Genomic DNA, 24,816 nt, shown 5'->3' on the forward strand with positions numbered 1-24,816 from the left:
ATCTTACTCAGCATTCTCCTTCCCCAGGGTCTAAGACAGTGTTGAATGAATGGATGTATAAATGGGAAAAGAGCTGTGCAGTGCCTTCTGAATGAATTCAGGAAAAGCTGAGTCTTCATCTGTTTGTTCCAATGCAAAAAAGACTTGGCTTTGAATACCAGCCAGCTTCACCACTCTGTTAGCTGAATTACTTTGGGCAAAGTCACTTCATGTCCTTAAATTTCATTTTTCTACTTTGAGAAATAGGGATACTAATAGTGTTTATTGTATAATATTGTTTTGAGGAGAAACTATGAAAATGCATGTAGTTGCAGTGTCAAGTACATAGTTAATGTACCAGAAATGTTAGCTATTAGTTTTATTGCAATTTTTTTATGAGTAATTGCCATTTCATGCATGCCTATATGCGGGCTATACAGGGAACCAAAGATCATTTTCATGTGCTCACAAAGAATCATATTTGGTTTTGTTTCTTTTCTCTGTCTCTTTCTTTCCGGCAGGGAAATAGAAACTTAAGGGGAGCTGGCATGCTGCTAGCTGATTGGTTGCTGCTTTGACTTTCACTTTCCTTTCTTTCAGAGAGAAGCCAGGGATATTAGCAGAACCTTCTGTCTCCAAACTGTGGCTGCTCCATAAATCAGACAGAGCAGCTAATAACTACAATTAAGCCCGATCCAACTCTTAAAAACAGGTAAGTGACTTCCTGCCATCCAATGTTTCCTAACTGTGTGTGAAGAAAATGGCCTGTTTTCCTTTTATTGAAAAAAAGAGTTTCAGAATGAAATTGCTGCTAATGATCATATTTTTGTCTTTCATTTGTTTTGCTTCTTAATGAAAATTTCAAGCACAGGGAACTATAGAGAATAAATGACTGTAGTGTAATCTCAATATATTTGTGTCAGATTTTTATTTTGTCTTATTGCTTCAGTTGGATGTATTTTTTTCTGACTAATTCTTCCTTCAAGTGTGTTTAACCTGCAGTTAACCTGAACTTTTAAATTTCAGATATATAGATTTTTAAGTCCAGAATATATTTTTGTCTTTTTTATTTTTTCCATTTTTAATGTCAACCTTTCGATCTTATCTTTTAGTTATTTGAACAAACCAAGCATAGGTATTTAAAAATATGTGTGAGTAACTCCAATATCAGTATGGGTTTATTTCTATTTTCTGTTTGTTTTTTTGTCCTCTTGGTTTTCTATCATGTTGTTGTATTTGCTCTCCTGTATTTATCATCAGTGTAAAGCATTGAATATTAAAAAAAACATTGTTGAGATAGTTTGAAGATAGAAATGTTCTCTTCATCTAGGCAAGATTTATTTTGCATCTATCATGCAGCTAGAGGCACTGGTAATTTTCATTTATCTTAACCCACTCAGATTGAGGTCACAAGAAGTCTGTTTTCTTCCAATCCACCCACCCTCATTTCTTCCCTGTGGCTTTTCAGAATCTTAACCCACAGCCTGGGGAGAGTTGCCAAGCATCTTCCTTGCTTGTTGTGCCATATTTCCCTATCTCTATGAGTTTAGCAAACATTTTGGTTAATTTCTCAGCATCTCGGGTACTTCTAAAGTTGATAGATGCACCTGAGGGAAATGTACTCCCAAATGCCAACCTTACCTCTGTATTCACTTCTTTTCCAAATCTTAGCCAATAACATAATTCTTCACTGCTTTGTTAGCTCCCCAATGCTTTCAAATATATGTGTTTTGCAGTTTATCCCACATTTCTAGTTTTTTTTACTGAAAGAATTGGCATGATGGCTAATGGTCTATTCTGCCATGCTAGGACCTCCATATCTGTTAACACTTTTCATATTTCAGTTTCTTTCTTTGTGGGCTGTTTTCTGTATAAATTCCTCATTTCTATCTTTCAATTCATGGGTTGGCAAACTATGGCCTGTATGCCATAGTTTTTGTAAAGAAAGTTTTATTGGAACACAATCATGTCCATGTGTCTATATATTGTCTATGACTGCTTTTGTATTACATTAGCAAAGTTGAGTAATCCGGGAGAGACATAAAGCCTAAAATATTTACTATCCATCATTAAGAAAAAGTTTACTGATCCCTATTCTGACTCATTTTTTAAAAATATTCTTTATCTAATCTGTAGTTTTTCTACTGACTTAAAATAATTAAATTATTTTTAATTTCCAAATTATCTTTTTTCATATCTACCTATTATTGTTACATTTCTATTGCCTTATAATCCAAATAACATGTTTTAATTGGATCAGAGTAAAAAACAACTCACTGGAACTAGAAGCAGAAATCTGTACTTTAAATCACTACACTGTACTTGTCTCTTAACCTATTATTTCTTTTTCTATTAGATACAAAACAATGGCAGTGACAACCAGATTGACATGGAATGAGGAAAAAAGTCTGCAAAAGCTGCTTGGAAATGTTTCCTTGAGTCTTCTTTATCAGTCTAGTGTCCATGGACGTAGCATGACAGATATGCTTGCTAGGTGCAGTTGTCAGGGATCCACTATAACAGTGATTTACTCTAGGGACAATATTTTTGGAGCCTTTTTACTTGAGCATTATCCAAAAATAGATCAAGATATTAGAAAGAAAAATTCTTCCTTCTTTTTTTCATTGCAAAATAATAAAACAACTGCATTTTTAAATACATCACTGAAAATTACTGATGAAGAACTGGCATTTCAGTCCTCTAATTGTGAGGAATGGTTCGCTTTAGCTCCAAAGAAATGCGACGTGAGGATACTTGGTTCGTTAAGAACAGAATTAGGAATGACAGGTTATCGTGCCATTTCATATAGGGAATGTGAAGTCTTTCGAGTTGAAGGTTTGTTGAATTACATAATCCTACATTCTCATTCTTGTCTTTGTGTTTGATAAGTCATAATTGATGTAGAAACAGAAATAAAAATGACAGGAACAAACAAATTTTATGTCACCACATTTCTCTTTCATAAACTTCAAAATGAAACCTGGGAAGCTGGAAAGTATAGGTGTAAGTTGAGAAGCTTAAGGGGTGAGATGGAGATGAAGGGAGGAAGGAGAGGAGGAAGAGGACAAAAGAGATCTCACTATCAGAGAAGGTCTATTTTTGACACCTGATCCCTTTTGGGTCAGTCCTAGGACCTCTAGGCGTAGTTATGTGAGAGTTTCCAGAGTGAATTAATGTGTTGAGAAAATAGTTTCTCCTCTTTTCCTCACTATGCTACCAACCCTAACACTTAACTGGCTAGCTCAGCCCTAGGTTATGCAAGCACACTTAGTGCCCTATTTAGAAGTTAGACTTGGCCACATTTAACCAGACTTTTAAAAGGGAAGTAAAGAGGATTAAAAAATTATTGTGCTATGTTTATTTCCTACAGGAATTGCAAATAAGGCCAACTATGTTAGCAGGATAACAGGAGCCACAGAGTAAGTTAGGTTCTTGGACTATCTATAACTTATTTCATTTAGATCAATTGTATAAATGGCATTGACAATGATATACTAAGATAAAAATCACTTGGAATGATAAAACTGAATTATAATGTTACTAATGTAATATGTTCAAGGCAATTTAGAACAGCAAAAACAAAACACTACCAACTGTGATACTTTAAAAATCCACCTGATGACAATTTGACTTCAGGTTTTAATTGGGGCCTGTTATATTCAAAGTTTCCCAGACAGAGTCTAGATGACTATTTTAGATAATACCTCTGAATCCTTTCCTTGAGAATAAAGTTTTTTGGAGACCTTCAGTAAATTTTCAAAACAAAGCTTCCTTTCCCCAATTGATAGGTAAATACCTGCATTGTGTATGAATTATTTATTTATTTATTTTAGAAAATAGTGTAGTATATTCTTGTTATAAAACATTTGTAGGTTGTTGACATGTACTTACCAAATTTGCTCCTGATAATACATGAGAACACATAACTAAATAAACCATGCGTAATAAATCCAAGGCAAATTATATACAAAGAAGCAAAATAAGTAGAATATATTCATGTTGAAAGAATTAATATTGAAATAATGTTGAAAGAAAAGGCACTTTCTTATAACACCATGGCAAGGACAAAGCAAACAACCATTTTTCACCTTGCAATAAGTTTAACTACCCATCAACAACACTGCTCCGATGGCCATATCAAGAATGGCCATGCCATAGATAAGAAATGCTTTATGCAAATACGTTCACTAACCGGAAAAACAAATATTAATAGTTTCAAATGCAGGGTCATGTATAATTGTATTCTGGTGGGAGTGGCTGCCAGGAGCACATATTTTATTTTTATTTCTTCTTAATATAATATTATTACTGAAAATAAGAATTTGTTTCAGTGTTGTTGATATTTTCATTAGATTTATGTGGCTTAAGGCTAATAGTTTGACAGTGATTTAGTTGCTGGTTAGTTTTTAACTTTAGTCAGATATAGACTAATGCATTGTTTTCTTCAAGCACAAAGTACATAATCTTAGATCATTTCAAATCATATGATGTAGATGTTAATATAAAAATAATAACTAAGGAATTAAAACATACTTTTAAAATTGGAGTAAAGAAGCTTCAGAAGAATTGTGCTAATCTTTATGGAAGTTTGTTGTATTTAATGATTGCATTTTAACAGGTACAGAAATATGCTCCTAGCAGACCTCAGAGCCTACAAACCCTATGCGGACTTGGTTTCAGAAATTCGTATTCTTCTGCTGGGTCCAGTTGGGTCTGGAAAGTCCAGTTTTTTCAATTCAGTGAAGTCTATTTTCCAAGGCCATGTGACTCGCCAAGCCACAGTAGGGTCTGATGTCACCAGTATTACTGAAATGGTAAGTTATTTCAGGATTTCCTGAGAATTTTTATAGATTACAATTATTGGTTTGTTAATTTGTCATTTTCTCTCAAAACAGTAACTTCTTAATCTTCAAACAATTAAGTGCTAAATCAAATGTAAAAGAGGAGTAAAAATTGAATGAGAATTGCCTCCATGGAGTTATCATACAGACAGCCTTTCCATTTTTATGGATACAGGAAGTAGTTATATGAAGAACGGTTTTTAGTACTTGAAAAAAAAAACACCACAATTTTAAAAACTTTGTGGAAATCTTCATTCTTTATATTTGATGTATTTTTTTTACTCATGTCCCATATGGTTTTATCTGGATTGAAATGATTTCCTTTCTATAATAAAATAATGAGAATTATTTTACTATACTATAATAATTTTCCATCATGTAGACCATTCTATAAGAAATGTTAATGAACAGCGAAATTGGTATTCACTTGGGGTGGGGTTGAACCTTCACAGGATAAATCTGTAAAAGCTCCTACAAACATTATCTTATTGGTAAACAAATATATTTAAGGAAATAAGTACTAATACTATTTTTAAACTGTTAATCTAAAGATTTATAAATTATGATGCAATATGAATCTAGAAACTGCCATTCTATGCTTGTCAAAATGTTATCATACAAACAAAAAATAATGAAAAAATGGAAAATTTCATAATCAAGCTATGTTTATCTGTAATTGCTACAACCTAATATTGTTCTTAGTACTATGCTGTATATCATCTGTGCAAAATTTAGCATAAAACAGTAATGGTTCATTTTAGTCTTGTGTCTCATTCAATAACTAAAAGCATTTTTTTTAGGACTTTCAAAAATCACATCTTGTTTTTGATGTTGTCCAGATGGTATCCACTTGAGTGGCTTTATTTTAATGTTTCAACCTAGTCTTAGAAGCCAAGGCAAGATGCTACAATGGCAATTCAATACGTTCATCATTGATTGAAATATTTCTATTTGCTAAATATTGTGCTGGCAATGGTGACCTAAATACAAATAATACTTGGTCCCTTTGCTAAGGGATCTCAGAGACCCATGTAAGTAATAAACAAATAAATGCCATTCAGTTTAATAGATGCTGTAATAGAGGTACTCAATCAGGATAGAATTTCTCTCCCTTCTCTTTCTGTTGAAAATTCCAAAGGCATTGCTTTAAGATAAAATGTAGATCCTGAACTCTAAATGAAATGCAGATACTATGTAAACTGAAGAAATATAGGACAGAATATTTGTGAGGGAAGCAGAATATTTTGTTGTTCAGAGACCCTTCTTTTTGAAGAATTGAAGTTGCCAATAAAATCAAGGAAACAAATTAATAGTCAATGAAACCATGAATGAGTATACTGACCTTAAAATATAAATGTATTTAAGTATGTAGCTCGAATGCTTTGTGTAATTTCTTTCATATTGAGGCAGTCCCATTCATTTAGATAAAAATCTCCAATGGGATCACTCTTAGGCATTTTATGGACCAGTGGGAGTTTTTGACTCCATCACAGATTCCAGTAGGTCATAGAGGGGTTTTAAACTTCCTGGTTTGGAATGGGAAAATTGATTAAAGTGTCGTCTGGTGTCTTAAGGTAGCGTGTCTCCAAATGAGGTTTGTGGAACCCTGGGGATCTCTGAGACCCTTTTAGGGGATCTGTGAGTTCAAAGCTCTTTTTATAATAAAACTAAGATGCTTTTTGCCTTTTCTAGTGGACTGACATTTGACCTGATCATACAAATTTAGTTTTGTCTATCGACACCTTAGTACTAATCAAGCAATGGCACAAAACACTACTAGTGGTCACTATATTCTTCCCTACCACTGAGCTTGCAGTAAACACAAACAAAATGCCAGTTTCACATAAGAATAAAATTTTCCTAATTGAATCAGTAACAATTACTGATTTTATTTAAACTTAACTTTTAAGTACACATCATCGCCATATTTCATGTGATGAAATGGTAAGTGTATATAAAGTGCTTCTAATGCATATCAAAGCATGGTGGTTGTTGAGCAAAGGCACTGATGTGATTGCATTGTGAGCTGGACTTTTCTCAAGTAACATAATTTTAAATGAAAATACAACTGACAGACTTGCTTATTCAAACTTAGATATTTGGTAGACATTTTTTTTTGGAAATGTACAAAGTAAACCGATCACCCCAACAAAAACAACCAGCATTGCACGTTGCTAATGATAATATTAACATTTGAGCTGTTAAGAAAATATAATAACTTTAAGAAACTTGTATGTACCACTCTGAGCTTGATAGCTTTCCAATACTTATCTGATGAGATTAATGGTAGTATTAACAAATATTATGGTTTAATATGATACAATAAAATGTGCCACTATTTAGAAGATTAGATAAGCCAGTGAACCAATATTTTCAAATAGGCAATGCATCAGGTTACAAAATCATGTGTGGATAAAAGATATATTCAAAGTATAAGATATACAATGAATTTAATGTAACAGTATGAAAATGTCATAGATTCCACGTTGCAGCCAGCCTTTTGGAAATTATCACTGTTGAGCTTTGATGTATTATTAATGAGGAATATCTACAATTCTCTGAAAGCTGTTAAATACTTTCTCCGTTTCCTACTACATTTATGTGTGTGAAGCCAGATTTGCTTTATGTGAGTATACTTTGACTAAAAGGATATATCATAACAGATTGAATGCAGTGGCAGATTTGAGAATCCAGCTATCTTCTATTAATCCAGGCATTAAAGAGAATGGCAAAAGTAAATCAATCCCCCTTTTTCTATAATGTTTTTGGAAAGTAATTTTGTTTTTTTCATGGAAATCTTATTTAGCTTAATATGTAATAGATTCATAATTGCATTTTAAAATGACAAACATTTAAAATTATTTCAGTTTTAATTTCCAGTATGTTAAATATCAATAGAGATAACCCATATCTCTGGGATCATCAATAATTTTTAAGAGTCTAAGGTGATACTAAGACCAAAATGTTTGAGGACAACAGTGTCAAAATATTGATCTCCGGTCTTCCTATTGTCATGTCTTGAATGCTAGTTGAAGAATGCAAGTTTACACTTGACATATATATATTTTTTACAGTACAGAATATATTCTATTAAAGATGGAAAAGAGGGCAAATCTCTGCCATTTATGCTATGTGATTCCATGGGGCTAGATGAGAAAGACGGAGTAGGATTGTGTATGGGTGACATACCCCATATCTTAAAAGGCTGCATGCCAGACAGATATCAGGTAAGAATTCTTTAATCTCCAAAACATTTCAAATAACTTGTATTATGCTTTTTGTTGAATTTTTACTCCATAAAGTAGGTTCAACTATCATACTGTGGTTTCAACATCAAGCAACACTACTGTGCTTTAAATGAGTTAAGTACTCTTGTAAGTATAGTAGAGTAGTAACAGCTCTTCTCCTCTATAGCATTAATACAGCCAAAAAGCAGGATTCTACTCATACAGTTTCCAGGAAAAGGTCGGGAGGAGGTTGTGTTTATATCACTCTTTACTATGATGTAAAATAATAGAGAAGTAGTAATTCAATCTCTTACACTTTTTTGATCACTTAGACAAAACATTGGAACATTTTTTGTTGAAGTGTGATGTTATACTATAAATACTTAGGCTTCATTACTTAAATACTATTTACATACCTAGATCCAAGGGTTGGCTCTCCCACTAATTAGATGTGTACTCGTATTCATAGGAAAGTCATATCTCACAGGGTTGCTGAGAAGATTAAATGAGGTGATGTATTCTAAATTCTCAAAAAGTTAACCATTATTATCACCTTTCTTTTAGATACTGAGTGAAATATAGTCAACTTCAATTTCTAAACAGTAACTTTCTTTGCCTCTCAATTGTCCTTGATTGGAAAACTTAACTATGTACTAATTTATTTAAAGATCATTTATTAAAAACATAATTTGTGTCAGACAGTACGCTAGTTACTAGAAACACACAGTTGAACAAGAACATAATTCTTATTCTCACAGAGCTGACAATTTAAAAAGACATGAAGATACAGGGAGGAGGAACAAAGCAGAAAGATGGGAGAAATCATGGGCATACTAATATCTTCATTTTTCACAGCAGAGAGTCAATCAATTCAGCCCAACACTGAAACATATAGTTAAAAAAAATAATGAATCCAGTCTTTTGCTATGTTTTGTAATCTATTTTCCTAATCCTAAAAAGATTATTGTCTTATAGCAAGACAATATTAACTTGAAATTTGGTATTTCTTCTGTTTTACTTTAGTTTCTTTTTCTTTTGTAAAATTAAAAGAAATTATAGTATTCTAGTTTAAATGACATTTTCAATATATTTTTCTCTCTCCTTTTCTCCTATCCATTTGTTCATTTATGTATGCAAAATGCTTAGAGAGGAGTCTTAATTGATGTGTAACAATGGTAATGGCAGCTTTTTCTGGAGACTGGGATTTTAAGTTAACTTCAAAAAAAAGGCTGTATTTTCCTAAAATATTACCATTATGGATAATGTAAATTATGGATAATTATAATTTTTACCAAAGCAATGAAGTGGTTTTTATCTAAAACAAAACAAAACAAAACAACACCAACATGACGGTGCTATGTTCAAAGTGGAGGGAAAGTATAGGAGGGATACCACTGATTAATCTGAGGAAGGAGTAGCTGGGAGGAGGGAAAATTTCGGGTTGGACGTTAGTGGTGCTAGTGTTTGAAGCATGAATTGTGTCTCAAAGAATTGAGCAGAGATTGTCTAAATGTTACCTTATGTTTCTATCACAGTTTAATCCCAAACAACCAATTACACCCAGACATCCTAACTTCATCATCTCTCCATCACTGAAGGACAGGATTCACTGTGTGGCTTATGTCTTAGATATCAACTCTATCAATGATCTGTCCTCTAAAATGGTGGCAAATTTCAAACAAGTTCAGAAAGAAGTATTAAACTGTGGTGAGTCTCACTCATCTAATTTTTTTTATCTTGAAATAATTAGAGCTTCATAGGAAGTCGCAAAGAGTTCTGAAAGGTCCCAATATACCCTTCATCCAATTTCCTAAGCCCTGGGTTGGTTGGTGGAAACAGCAGGCAGAGAGCATAGGCTGACTGAATGAAAAGCCCTACATCCTAGTTTTCAGTCCTTCAAGACTAGAATGGCCATAATTTTTTGTCATGTATAATTTTTCTATGGCTTGATAGGGGAGTCACCGCCCCACATTATGTGACTAGACCAGGAAAATCAAAACCAGGAAATTGACACTGTTATAATTTGTGTGTATGGCTTTGTCATTTTATCACATGTGTAGATTCATGTAACCATCACTATAATCAAGATACAGAACTATTCCATCACCACAAAAATCTCCCTATGGTACCTCTAATTTCCCACCAACCCTAATTCTTGGCAACTGCTAATCTCTTCTCTATCTCTGTAATTTTGTCATTTTAAGGATGTTATATAAATGGAATCACATAGTATGTCACCTTTTGACAATGGGTTTTTTCACTAAGACTCATATTTTGTGAGGTCTATTGAAGTTGTACCTATTGTTCATTCCTTTTTATTGTTTAGTAATATTGCTTGGTATAGATATACTACAGTTTGTTTAACCATTCTCTATCAAAGGACATTTTGATTGCTTTTTGTTTCTGGCCATTGAAAATAAAGCTCCTATGAACATTAGTGTGTACAGGTTTTTGTGTAGACATTAGTTTTCATTCATCTGGGATAATTCCTCAGCAGTGTGATTGCTGGGTCTTACGGTAAGTATATGTGTAATTATTTTTAAGAAATCACTGAACTACTCTTTAGAACAACTGGATATTTTATATTCCTATAAGCATTATATGAGAGATTCAGTTTCTCTGCATTCTTGGTAGTATTTGGCATTGGTGCTATATATAAACATTTTAACTCTTTTAATAGGTTTGTAGAGATTGCTCATCGTGGTCTTAATTTACATTGCCCTAATGTCTAATTACATTGAACATCTTTTCATGTGCTTATTTGCTTCTGTATGTCTTCTTCAGTGAAACAGTCCACATATTTGGTCTGTTTTCTGATTAGGCTGTTTTGTTTTTTTTTTCCTGTTGAGTTTGAAGAGATATAAAAATTCTGGATTTGAGTCAGTTGTCTGATACATTACTTGCCAATGGTTTCTTCCAGTGCATAGTTGTCTTTTCATTGTTTTAACTGAGGTTTTCACAAAACAAAAATTTTAAAATTTTGGCAAACTCCAATTTACCATTTTTTTCTTTTAAGGATCATGCTTTTCATTTTGTGCCTAAAAACTCTTCAACGATCTTTAGATTCCCCCAAATTTTTCTGTTTTCTTTTAAAAGTTTTATAGTCTTATGCTTTACATTTGGATTATTACCCATTTTTAATTAACTTTTATATAAGATGTGAGGTTTACTTTATTATACTATTTTTGTTTATGGACATCCAATTGCTCCAGAACCATTTGTTGAAAAGACTATCATTTCTCCGTTGAATTGCTTTTAGTCCATTGTCGAATATCAGTTGTCCTTATTTGTGTGCATCTGTTTCTGGGTTCGCTATTCTGTTTCATTGATCTATGTGTTTATTCTTTCACCAACACTACACAGTCTGTTATTGTAACTATATAATAATATAGTAGGCCATAAATTGGATAAAAGTGATTCCTCATACTTCATTCTTATTTGTCAAAATTGTTTAAGTTCCTTTGCATTTCCATGGGAATTTTAGAATTACTTTGTTTATTTCTATAAAAAATCTCGATGGAATATTGATAACAATTACATTAAACCTGTATATCAATTTTGGGAGAATTGACATTTTTCTGTTGAAACTTCCAATCCATGCGCATAGTCTGTCTCTATTTATTTAGATCTTTGATTTCTTTCATCAGTGCTCTGAGGTTTTCAACATCCAAATCCTCTATGTTTTTTAATTAGATCAACATCTAACTATTTAATTTTTTTGAATGCATTTATGGCATTATTTGTAATTTTGGTTTTCACATGCGATAGAATTTTGTATATAGATCTTGTTTCCTGTGACCTTGCTGGATTCTTATTAGTTCTAGAAAATTTTTTTTGTTGATTCCTTGGGATTTTCATGCCATCTCAAATAGGCACAATTTTATTTATTTTTTTCTAATGCATATGACCTTTATTTTCTTTTCTTGTCTTATTGCCCTGGTTAGGACTTCTAATACTGTGTTGAAAAATAGTGATGAGAGCAGACACCCTTGTCTTATTTCTGATCTTAGTTGGAAAGTATTCAATGTTTCACCATTGTGATGTCAGCTATGTTTATATATATATATAAAATATATATATATATATATAATATGTATGTATATATATAAATATTATATATATATACACACACACATTTTATATATATATATATATAATATGTATACATTTTATATACATATAAAATGTATTATTTATCAAATTGGGGAAGTTCTTTATTTTTAGTTCTCTGTGAGTTCTTTATTTCTTTTTTTTTATCATGAATAGGTGCTAAATTTTGTTAAATAGTTTTTTCCATAGATTGATATAATAATGGGATTCCCCCCCCATCTAGCCTGTTAATATAGTGGATTACATTGACTGATTTTGAATCTTGAGTCAACCTTGTCTCCTTAGAAGAAAAACCATGTATTCATAGTGTACAATTATTTTATATATTGATGAATCTTATTAGATAATTTATTAAGAATTTTTGCATCTATATTAATGCGAGATATTGGTCTGTAGTTTTAATTCTTTGTCAGGTTTTGGTATCAGGGTAATACCTCATAAAATGAGTTGGGAAGTGTCCTTCTATTTTCTGGAAGAAATTGTGTTGGATTGGTGTTAATTTCTCTTTAAATGTTTGGTAGCATTCTCCAATGAAACCATCTGGGCCTGGAGATTTCTTTTTCAGGAAATTTTAAAACAAGGAATTCAATTTTAAAATAGTTGTAAATCTATTATAATAAAATGATCTATTTCACATTAGGTGAGTTGTGGTAGTTTGTAGTTTTAATCTATTTTATATAAGTTGTCAAATTTATGTGTGTAGAATTGTTCATAGCATTATTCTTTGTACGTCTGTGGGGTCTGTAGGTATATCCTTGTCCTTCCTGGTTATGGTGATTTGTGTCTTCTCTTTTAATTTTAGTTTTTTTTGTCCATTTTTTTGTCAACCTCCAGAAAGAGGTTTGTCAATTTTATTGATCTTTTCAAGGAACCATGTTTTTGTTTCATTGATATTTTAATTTTGGTTTGTTTGTTTTCAATTTATTTATTGATTTCTGCTCTTTGTGATTTCTTTCATCCTCTTGATTTGGGTATAATTTGCTCTTCTTTTTTTCTAGTTTCTTGAAGTAGGAACTTAGATGATTGACTTTGGCCTTTTCCTCTTTTCAGTTATAAATATTGAGTGCTACATATTTCCTTGTCAGCACTGCTTTAGTTATGTCCCACAAATGTTGATATATTTTCATTATCATCCAATTTAATATATATTTTTATTTTTCTTGAGACTTCCTCTTGACTTATGAATTATTTAAAGTACATTGTTTAGCTTTCAAATTCTTGGAGTTTTTCCTGTTACCATCCTGTTACTGACTCCTAGATTGGTTCCACTGTGGTCAAAAGACATACTCTGTCTGGTTTAAATTCTTTAAAATTGTTTGAAGTTTGATTTATGGTTCAAGATATAATATATCTTGATAAGTGTTACATGTGTGCTTGAAAATAATGTGTGTGCTGCTGATATTTGGGGGAATGTTCTGCAAATGTCAATTAGATTAGATTTTTCTTGGTTTATGGTATGACAAGTTATTCCTGATTATATCTTGGATATTTTGGGTATTATAGTATGTAACTCTGGATCTTATTTAAATGTTGTGTTTTAGCACAGCTCTTCTGACACGGTGCTGACAGGAGTGTAAGTACAGGTTCCCCACTAGGCTTTGTTTGATACCTTTTGCGGGGCAGGGGAGAGCACTTTGTTATTGAGGGGGCTAGGAGTCTCCTTAGGCTTGGTGGATGATGGTTATAATTTCAGTTTCTCACTTGGCCCCCTCTGTCACTTGTAGAGAGGGAGAGGTCCACCTTATTATTGCATTTGAGTAGAAGTCTGGGATTCCTAAGTATCCTCCACTAACACCATAAAGGGGGACCTAGCACACCGCAAGTATAAAAGCCATTGCTCCCTCCTTGCTCTTCCTCTATGATACTACCCTGGTAGGGGATAGTACTTGGAAAAGGGAAGAAATGCGTCCTGTGGGTGGGACTGAGGTTATTTCTGTGGTGTTTGACTGAGATAGTATAGCTATTGTCCGAAAGTTTTCTGTCTTGCGAGGCTGTGCCTTTCCTCGTGCTTTGCCTAGAGAGAACAGATTTCCTTTCCCTTCCCTTTCCTTGCCTTTCCTTCCCTTCCCGTCCCTTCTTTTCCTTTCCCTATTTTTCTTTTCTTTGCAACTTCAACTATCATTTACTAGTTGTAGGCTTCTCCAGCAGCTAATATGGGATATATGAAATAGAAGGAAAACTTAGAGAACTTACCACCACATTGTTCCTTGGGTTCTAAGGTCCCTAGCAAGACTGCCTTCTTTTCCTTACCTTTCAGTTTTTACATTTGATTTATATATAATGTCCAGTGTTTTTTAGCTGTACTTAGCAGGAAGAATAGTATATCTCCTCTATTTGGTCCTGAACTGGATGGAAGTTCTCCTACTAAGCTTCCAAAAAGTTTTAGTATAAAGACCTCTTTGGGCATTTATACTCTAGAGCCTCATTGTTTAGTATATCAATAGAACAATCACTTATATTAAAGTTCTGAAAAACAGCATGTATATTTTAAAGTATAGAGCATAGTCTTAGTGGCTAAGTAAACCTGGATTTTTTAATAGTCATAACTTTTGATGTTCAAAAAGTTAACTTAAGTGCACTGAATTTTAGTCTCCTCTTCTATAAAATGGGCACAATAAATTCTTTATCTAAAGATGGTAATAAACATTATATATGCTCAATGTAAGAACATAAGCAAATATAAGCATTTAACAGCTCTAAAATTATGGTGGATTTGGGCTAAGACTGGGTTTCAGAAGTACTCAGATTTGAAATGAGTTTTTTAAGGACATACAACTGCATACCATGCTAGGTGACAATGCTTAAAACATCTAATTGTGTTGATTTTAGCACTTCTAAGAAAATACTGCCTTAATTTGGAAAGAGAAGAATTGCATTGTAATAGAAGTTGGGAAAAAAATTATATGTGTCAATTGAGTCCTGCCCTCTACAGGAGGAGGCCAGGTTGTATTAATAATTGGCCAGCTTTGCTAGTTACTCATCTGGGACTTGAATAGAGAGAAGACAGTAAAGGCAATCATTGAGTAATAGAAATCACAAACACAAGACTTAAGTAAGGAGGAAATTCTAAAAACTCTGGTACAGGAGTTTCAGGGGCATCTTGGACATCTCAATTTTATAATATTTTTTTTCCTAGGGAAGCAGTTGTTGGTAAAGCAGAACTTTGATTAGGTTAGAAGCCCAGTGTGATTTACTCATTTCATCTCTGTGGTTTGAGGGAGAAGCCAAGAGGTCCTTAGAAGTGTGAAAACAGTGCACTTTGCTTTTATAAATGCTCACACACAACGTTCACTTTCTTTCTTCGGGCTCTTTTTCATTCACAAGATCCAGCAACCACCTTTTCCCCACCTGGCCACTTTAAAATATGCTATTTGAAGGGAATAGTAGATGATTACAACTTAGTGTGCATTTAGTTGCATTTAGAAATGATCGCTCATGTTGGAAGACAAAGATAATTTCTCTGGAGAGAAGGACTTCATGTACCATATTGAGATGTATTGGGGATATTTCATTCTCCAAATCTTAAAACCATCCTACAAAGTACTGCTTTTGTACATATTTATTTACCTTGTTGACACAATGCTGATTGCGATATAAAATAACTGATTTATCTACTTGATACAGGTATAGCACAAGTAGTCTTGCTTACTAAAGTGAAAAATTACCATGATGTTCTTCAAGACAACTTTTTAAACATGAAAAAATCTATGACTTCTCAAAGCCAGGTAAAGAATACTGTTTGTAAACCAGTTATTATTGAAATAGTGCTATATTGTGTGTGTGTGTGTGTGTGTGTGTGTGTGCGTGCGCGACACTCACACTACATATTCATAGGTAAATAAAAAATGGATCAATTGCCTGGTTAACTCAAGTTTATACCCTATTTTAAAACTAATTATCTGAATTATAATTATATTCTGAAGATAATTTATCAAGCCATTGTTTTTTTTGGTTTCTTTCTTGAATTGTACTTAAATTCAGTCAAATTTCAGATATAAAACTTATATTTATTAAATTAATTTTTCCACAGGTAACCAATGTCCACAAAATGCTAAACATTCCCATTTCTAATATCTTGATGGTTGAAAATTATGCTTCAGTGTGGGAGCCGGACCCTGTAAAAGACATTCTGATCCTCTCTGTGCTGAGGCAGATGTTACGAGCTGCAGATAATTCTTTAGAGGACTTGCCTCTTGAGGAAACAGGTAATCTAGCCTCTTTCTGCTCCTCTCATTAAGCACTGGTGCTTTTTGAAAAACCCTAAGCTGTACCTCAGTTGGATAGCTAATGCCCATCTGCCTGCTCTAGTGCTAACAGCCATGTTAGGATATGTATTTTGTTTCTACTGTTTTTTGTTTTGTTTCCAGGTGAAATTTTGGGATGATCCAAGCTCTGCATGTGAGATCAGTTGCGATTCTGCCAGTTGGCCCAAACCTGAAACAGCATGCCTCAATTAGAGCCAATCTCTGCTGACAGCCTCCTTGAGACTCTGCTTTCATTCACGTTTTACTTTCAGTCCCTGAAAGCATCTAACTGACGGTTAATTCTAGGATCAGTCATACCTCCAGCCCAAGGCCAATCCTGAGCAGTGGTGGGCTAAGATGTGCCCTACCGCAAACCACCCTTCATATTTCTGCACAATTTACAATTTAATTTCTGTGGCACCTTCCTAAACCTCCCCAGCAAAATTTACTATTTTCTTATCCAGTAATCTATAGCACTTTATTTAAAACTCTAATATGAGTAGAAATCATATTGAATAAAAATTATAAAATGATTACATAAATATCTGCTTCCCTATATAGACTGAATTCTTCAAGAAGTCAGGTTTGGATTTTACTTACCTTTGTATTCACAGAACTTAACAGTGTCTGGCAGGGAGCAAGCATACCTGTCATTCTGCATTCCTCCCAACCTCCCCAGAGGAATAATATGTACTTAAAAATTTTATCCTTATAAAAGGGAAGACTGGAAAAGAATGGAATGCTGGAGAGAAGAAATGGAAATAAAGGGGGGAGAATGTTTCACTTATCTCTGCATAAAAGTATGAATTTAAGTTAATTAAAAAGAGCAAATATTTCTTAAGGACTTAGATCTTATTTCTGTAAAAAAAATAAATTTTATTCCTCTAATAAACTCATGCCTGATTTTCATTAATTGAATTCCAAACCATCCTAGCCAGATCTCCAAAGCAGAGTGATCAAATCAAATTACTAGTACAAGTCAATGTGAAGTCTGTCTTATACAAATGCTCCCAAATGATTCCAACATTTTCTGGACAGCTGCAGAAGTAAGGACTCTTACTATAGAAAAAAAGAATTCCAGAAGATAGGTTTCAGATTTCCCCCCCAAAACCTTCTTAACTCTCTTACCCAAATTTCTTAGACTTTTTTCAAATGAATATGCTTTGGTTCAATAGTTATCTATATTAAAGCAATCTAATTTATGTTTAATCAGAATTATTGTCTTCTTTGAGAAATCCTAGGTATTACAAGGGAAAGAATTCCTTAGAGTTATGGAAAAAGGAATATTTTCTAAAGCACAGCTATAGGTGAGGCTGTGCTCAACTGAATGTTCAGGAGCCACGGTTCAATGGAAGAGATAGACAGGATCTTTTAAGAAGATCTAGGAATAGAATTGTCATAGTGAGGAGTAGAGCCAGAAGTAGACACTGGGAACAAAATCAGCCAGTATGATTATGGTATGGATGTAGGGAGTGATACAAATAAATCCAAAAAGAAAGATGTGTTCGTCTCCATGTAATTCAGGGAAAAACAAGCCATGATCATCGTTGTTTGAGAGAGACTGAAGGTGATTGAAGACCCACCATTGTCTACACCAGGTACGGGCCCATAACTCATTGTTCACACCGGGTACGGGGCCACAACTCCAGGGTGGAGTCACCAAAAATCTGGGCAGATGAAGATTTTGCTAGGTAGAAAATCTGATTCAAGGTGGAACTTTACTCTGTTTGAAGAGGTAGCATGGAGTACCTGTATGAAGTAGATAGAGACCCTGAAAGAAAGAAACGTTATGGAGAGATCAAGAGAGAAAAAATGAGGGACTGTACAGGTGAACCAACATTGTTTGAGAGCATAAATATTGAGGCTACCAAAAGTTTCCCTTTTTGTACTAAAAAGGACAGTGTTACATATGATATCACAATTTCTAATCCTCTGGCTCTATACTACATTGAGAACACTTAAACATCTCACGGAGTTAAATGTATATTTTGAATTTAGGTTAGAAAAGATTGATGAAGGGGGTCTCAGAAAGGGAGAAAATAAACAAGTGGTACTATATCATACTAAAAACTTCACAACAAAGGAAACCAACAAAATGAAAACGCAACTTGCTGAATGGGAGAAAGTACTTACAAATCATGTATCTGATAAGGGGATAAAATACAAAATACATAAAGAACTCATACAACTCAATAGCCAAAAAACAAAACATTGATTAAAAAGGAGTAGGAGATCTGAACAGACATTTTTTTCTAAAGAAGACATACAGATAGCCAACAGATTTATGAAAAGATGCTTTACATCATTAATCACTAGAGAAATGCAAATCAAAACCACAATGAACTATCGCCTCACACTTGTCAGAATGGCTATTATCAAAGAGACAAAAAATAAGAAGTGTTGGCAAGGATGTGGAGAAAAGGAAGGAACCCTTTCCATTTTTGGTGGGAATGTAAATCAATGCAGCCACTATGGAAAACAATATGGAGATTCCTCGATAAATTAAAAAATAGAGCTACCATATGATCCAACAGTTTCATTTTTGGGTATTTCTTTGAAGTAAAACACTAACTAAAAAATATATAAGTAATTTTAAAAAGCCAAACTCATAGAACCAGAGAGTAGAATGGTGGTTTCTGGCAGCTGAGGGGTGAGGGAAATGGGCAAAGCATATCCCAGTTATAAGGTGAATAAGTTCTGGGATCTAATGGACAACATGGTAAGTATAGTTAACAGTACTGTATTATATACTTGAAAATTGCTAGGAAAGTGTATCTTAAATGTTCTCACCATATATATAAAAAAGGTAATTAATTTGAGGTGATGGATGTGTTACCTTTTCATGATAATCATTTCATATATATATGTGTATCAAATCACATTGAACATTTTAAATTACCTAATGTTATATATCAATTATGTCTTAATAAAGCAGGAAAAGAAAGTACAAAACAAAAGTGACAAGTTTGTATGTAGCATTATACAAGTTCTCTCAGCATCCATCTTAATGAAATACCAAGATGGATAGTTATGATGGGTGATGTGTAAGCCAGTGTCTTCTTTAAAAACCGAATTAAAATTTATCATGATGCTTCTTTATAAAAAGACAGGTCCATAACTAATATGACAGAATTGATTGAGATATTCAAGTAAGTCCCAGATGCTTTAGAGGCCAGCTGATGAATAATCATCTTGTAGGGGCAAAACTCAATCTGATGCTAAAGTAGCCACTTGACAGCAAAGCTGATTAAAATGCCCCAACACAGCTCTCACAAATAGATTCAGGATGTCCCAGTCTCCAGGACAGGAGAAACAGTGTAAGCAAAAATTCAAGCAGAGATTGTAGGAATGGGGGTGGTGGTGGGGAAGAAGGCTAACAAGCTATGCTAAGCAAAGGTGTGTAAATAATTATACTTTTTGGTTTTTTATATTTAAATTTCTTTTGCACATTTAATGATAATGCCTATCTGACATTAATAAAAGATGCATGGAAATATCTAACATATATTTATGCCTTTGAACCCATTTGTCTTTCATTTGGTGTTGTGTTTTGCTAGTCATTCAAATGTGAATGAGTTACTACAATTTAAATAAGCATACCAATATACACGCATATAGGCTATTCTGAGAGTATGCGACCCTGTCCTGCCTGGTAGATAGATCATCAGTAGTTCTGTTCTCAGTTTTTGATATAGACAGGAGATTGTCAAATCTTAGTGACTGAGGAATTCAGAGAAAAAAAAAAAAGTAATTCGTCTGCATGGTATGACTTCATATATTTTAAATGGACACTGAGTGTAGCTAGATAATTTCTTAAAATAGCAAGTTTTATATTTTTTTCTGTACTTCTTTGTTTAAAGTTCTTTCCCCATTTTCCAGAGTCACTCACATTGTCTTCCTGAGAATTAAGATTGTTTAAACTAGAGAATGAAAAAATAATACTGTAATAATGCTCAGATGTTTTAACTTTCATAGTAGATCATTGGGAGTCCAGTCCATGAAAGAATCTGAACATAGAATTTATGGAATTACTATGGATCAAAAAGCTAATAGAAGAAAAGTTGTCTACCATTCTTATTTCTATAGAAACTACAAGACAGTCACCTATCCTGGCAAAGAAGAGGGAAGAGTAATTGGACATAACTGGTCCAATTATGAGAGAATTATGAGAGATGAACAGAACTGGGAGGACCATGAGAAAGGGTGGTCAGCATAGGGGATATTCTGAATATAATGTAAGGGGTCAGAGCTAGGACACTGTCTGGAAGTCAAGCAACGTGTCCAAATTCTTCATTCCCATTTGAGGAAGCCCAACACCTCATGTGGTAGAGAAGAAATGCTATCTGTCAGTGTTATCAATGTGGCCTGTGGGCCTTTCATTACTAATGAACTGACTGTCATCTACAGATTATCCAACAGAAGACTTCACCTGTCTTCTGATTTTAGCTCAGTCTGTCTCAAGAGTTGGAGCATAACATCTTTATACAGACCTGAGATACTCGGACTACTCCCAACATATAGAATGGGTCCTTGATACTGAAAGGACCAGTAGAAGTATGGGCTACCTAAATTATTGGATTATTATGTGTGTCGGGGGGCAGTGGGGCAAGTTTGAAACTGTGTCTCAATAAATGCCTACTCTACAATATCTCTTGAAGGAAATATGAGGTAAACAAAGACTACTAAATGATCTCTCCTCCCAGCTCCATGTCTTGTTTCTTTATTATTAAGGAGCTAAACCTTGTTTATTTTGGTTCAATTAATGATACAGGAAAGTTATCAACTATTAATTACCCCAAGATTCCCAGCCTTCTTATTGAACTGACAGCTGTTTGCCAGGCCATGTTAGACCCTTCTGCTCTAGTCTAAGTTCTTGAGGCAGTCCGTCAGAAAGAAAGGATGTCCTGCACTTCTGAGCCTGTCAGAAAGCAGTAGGACCTGACCTTAGAAGAGATTCAGACTGTGGTGAGCCTGTGCTTGACACTTGCTGATCTCTGAAAGCATTATGTTTTACCAACGTTCTTTGAGACTCCTCCTCCTCTATTACAGCTCTTCGGTGATTTTTCTGCTGGATTCACCTTTAAGGTCTTTCTTACTGACAGCAACCTATAAAGCAGTGGGCCCTGATGAGAAAACAAAAGGGCATTTGGCAACAGACCCTCTCCACTGAGCATGCAAATAGGGAAATGGAACTGTTCACCCTTGAAGATGCATTGTGGCCAGTGCAGGATGTGACCCTCAAATTGCTTGCTAGCAACAGACCACAGCGTGTAACTCAGCTTTGTGGAGACAGTCTCAGCAGTATTCCTTTTTTCTTTTTTTTCCCCAACAGAGTTATAGTCTCACATCTAGCACTTCCCAGCATTTCCAGGGAAACAATTTACAGGGAGACAATTTACCCTACTGAAATGCCCTCTCCCCATAGTGAGATAAGACCATCCTTCAACTTCTCAGCTCCTTAGAAAGACAGAGTCTTTGTAGTACATAAGTGGTGGAGGCTTTAAAGGAAAGAGCTTCATCGTTTGATGCAGCTGATCATTTCCTCTTTTGTCACTTGTCTCCTGGGGTGTCTTACTCTTCCGACTTTTCTCTACTTTTCTGGTCACACTTTCTTAGTCTTCTCAGATAGACCATTTAATAATTATGATCTCTAAATGTTGGGGGGAAGGCCAGGGCTTGGTCCATAGGACTGCTTTCATCAGCTGAAATTCACTCTTAGCTTTAAATACATTTATATTTGATGACTCTCAAATTTAATCTCCAACCCTGACCCTTTCCCTGGTTTCTGAACTCACATATCCAACTACTTATATTGCGCATTCCCTTATAGATTCCAGTAGAAATCTTCTCCCAGTATACTCATCTCAATAAATTGCTCCACCATTTACCCAGTGCTCAAGTCCAAATCGTTGGGGTCATACGAAATTGTTTTCCTTTATCCCTGACTCTCCAACCTCCATATCTAGTCCAGCAATAAGTTCTCTTGATTTTCTTTTATCCTTAAAGACATCCTGAATCTGAGCACTTTTCACTGCTTCCACCATATCACTTTATTCTATCTGACTTTCATCTTTCACCTGGTTTGCAATAGCCTTCTAGCTGTCCTATACTCTTTCCCTTACCAAAGTAATCACTGATCTCACTCTCCTCCAAACCTATTCTACTCCGGCCATATTTACATCCTTACTGCAACAAACTGCCATCCAAGGTTATTTGTACGTGCCCTTCTCTCTGCCTACAATGATCTTCCCCTAGGTATTTCTATGGACTTCTCCCTCACTCCATTCAGGTCTCTTTTCCAATGTCATTTCATTAGACAGACCTTCCCTGGTTGTGTGATCGAAAGTGGCAGAAACCTTCCCTTATCACTCCTTTCCCTCTTATTCTCATTTATTTTCCTCATAGCACTTTTCTCTAGATGACTATGGGGACAGAGCCAGGAGAGCAGTTTCCAGGCTCACAATCTCCCGTGGAAAGGTGCTGGCTCAGGTAGTAGATGGCCTTCAGCTGTTAGTTGGCCATTAGCTGTAACCAGTTAGCCATTAGCCACTAATATAACTTCCGTGGCTATGCTAGGGGCTTGGTTGTGTGGCAGCGAAGCAGACCGCGGATTGCGCATCGTGTGGAGCCTGCTTCCTATATCTCCAACTCAGCCGCCAGCGAGACTATAGTGGTATGACTACCCTGTCTATGGCTCCGTTGGTGTTCCTTTTCGGCCTGACCATATTCTGCGTTATTGTGCAGGGAGCAGGACCAGAGTCCCTGCATGATGATGATGTTTATGTAAATTGCCTGCCTTCCAGAGAGAAATATGGGTTCACGAGGGCAGTAACTTCATCTATCTTGTTTATTGCTATGTGGCTAGCCTCCAGAATAGTGAAAGCACATAGTAGGTATTCAATATTTACTGCAAAGAAGAATGAATGGAAGAATCATTGTTCACAACACAAACAGGATGCTTAACTTGCATTGCTAGAGGCACTGGAGTTAACAGATAATTAATAACTTTTGGGAAGGAGCTTCTATTCAAGCAGAAGGTCAATGATCTTGTAAATGTTATTTTCTTTTATTTTCATATTCATGAAACACATTATTTAAATATGTTTATGTATGTCATTGACCTTAAACTGTGGCCTGGCAGTTTAATGGCATGACAAACTTCCTTACAATACAGGGAAAAGCAGGGTAATATTGTAAAGGTGAAACTTGGTAGATCAATGTAGTTAAACTTAGCCAGTTTACAGTTTGATTTATCCTGATATTCAGCTGTTTTGTCTTTCTCTCTCCCCTCAGTAATTAACTCCGTTTGTTCCCTTTCTCAAGGCTACCCATACCTTACTAATTAACTGTTGTCACACAACAGCCTAGCTGATTGCCCGCACCCCGCCATGACTTTCCTTGAGGAGAGAAAAGTCTGTGAGACTGTGCCTCTTTGGGACTTTGCTTATCTCAATGTTTTACACCTCATGTCTCTCTGTCTGGTCCCCAAAAGATGGTTTGCAGCCAAAGACGAATAAGATTTCCACGTGGGAAACAACTCAAGCCAGGTGGAACCGAGCGGGGACCCCTAAAAAGAGCTGCCTTAGAAAGATCTGGGAAGGGGCTTTGCCCCCCCCCCCCCCCCCCCCGGAAAAGCCGCGCTACTCTGGCTTTCTCCTCTCTCTCTCTGTCTTATCTCTCCACTATACCTTTTCTTCATTTACACAGGCCTTTTCCACTTACAGTTAACATCCTAACCTGAAAAAAAAAGTAGCTTCTTTAATCTTCAGGTGCCCAGGTTTCGGGACTTATGATCTCAACTCCCTAGCAGTTCTCCCTGATAACTTTCTGGCTGTAGATGGTAAGATTTAACATAACATTGAGACAGACTTGAGGCCTCAGAAGATGCCAAGAGCGACTTCTCAACTACCAAACTTGAGGCCCTGCTTTCCTTTGTTCTTTCCCATTTACCTGCCTATAAAACCTCTTAATCATTTTGACTCAGGGAAGGTTTTTTTTCGTTTGTTTGTTTGCTTGTTTGTTTGTTTTTTAACATTTTTAAAATTAGTTTCAGGTGCACAAAACAGTGTAATAGTTAGACATTTATCATTTATATCCCTCACACAACCCCCCTTGCACATGTTGAAAGTGTATAATTAGATCAGTTTTAACAAATGTATGTACCTGAGAAACCATCATCTGTCTTTTATATCATCCGTCTTTTGACAACCCCCCTCAGGGGAAAGTGAGGGGATTAGAAAGCACAGTTGATAACCACAAGATTGCCATGGGGATACAAAAGTCATTTTGGGGACTGTAATCAATAATGTTGGAAGGTGGTTTTTTTAGACATGAGTCTGCCATCTTCCCTAGCTGCCAGCAGCTAGAATAAAGGACACTTTTTCTCCTCACCAACCCTTCTTCCTTTCGTATTTT

General features: G+C 34.9%; 1 protein-coding gene across 4 annotated transcripts; it reads left to right on the forward strand.

Annotated features, from left to right (window-relative positions):
• The first annotated feature begins 557 nt into the window (after positions 1 to 557).
• IFI44L (interferon induced protein 44 like) lies at positions 558 to 17,293 on the forward strand. Of its 4 annotated transcripts, none has more exons than XR_012497291.1 (9): positions 558 to 691; positions 2,336 to 2,814; positions 3,350 to 3,398; positions 4,598 to 4,793; positions 7,895 to 8,047; positions 9,583 to 9,754; positions 15,782 to 15,882; positions 16,258 to 16,362; positions 16,525 to 17,293. XR_012497291.1 is itself a non-coding variant. In XM_019743357.2 (9 exons), exons 2-9 carry the CDS (start codon positions 2,346 to 2,348, stop codon positions 16,539 to 16,541), a joined length of 1,332 nt encoding a protein of 443 aa, XP_019598916.2. In that variant the 5' UTR covers positions 559 to 691; positions 2,336 to 2,345; the 3' UTR covers positions 16,542 to 17,293. The 4 variants fall into 4 exon arrangements, 3 of the variants coding, with proteins under 3 accessions (XP_019598916.2, XP_019598917.2, XP_074191098.1); XM_019743357.2 differs by having other exon boundaries at positions 559 to 691; positions 16,188 to 16,362; XM_019743358.2 differs by having other exon boundaries at positions 571 to 2,814; positions 16,188 to 16,362.
• The last annotated feature ends 7,523 nt before the right edge of the window (positions 17,294 to 24,816 follow it).

The sequence above is a fragment of the Rhinolophus sinicus genome, linkage group LG06 (assembly GCF_036562045.2).
Source record: "Rhinolophus sinicus isolate RSC01 linkage group LG06, ASM3656204v1, whole genome shotgun sequence".
NCBI classification, from domain to species: Eukaryota; Metazoa; Chordata; class Mammalia; order Chiroptera; family Rhinolophidae; genus Rhinolophus; species Rhinolophus sinicus.

Bases quoted from the DNA above. Each gene is read 5' to 3' on its own strand.
- IFI44L (XM_019743357.2), top strand. From the start codon at position 2,346: ATGGCAGTGACAACCAGATTGACATGGAATGAGGAAAAAAGTCTGCAA. The intron at 3,399-4,597 runs GTAAGTTAGGTT...GCATTTTAACAG, and splicing joins AGGATAACAGGAGCCACAGA to GTACAGAAATATGCTCCTAG. The intron at 9,755-15,781 runs GTGAGTCTCACT...TACTTGATACAG, and splicing joins GAAAGAAGTATTAAACTGTG to GTATAGCACAAGTAGTCTTG.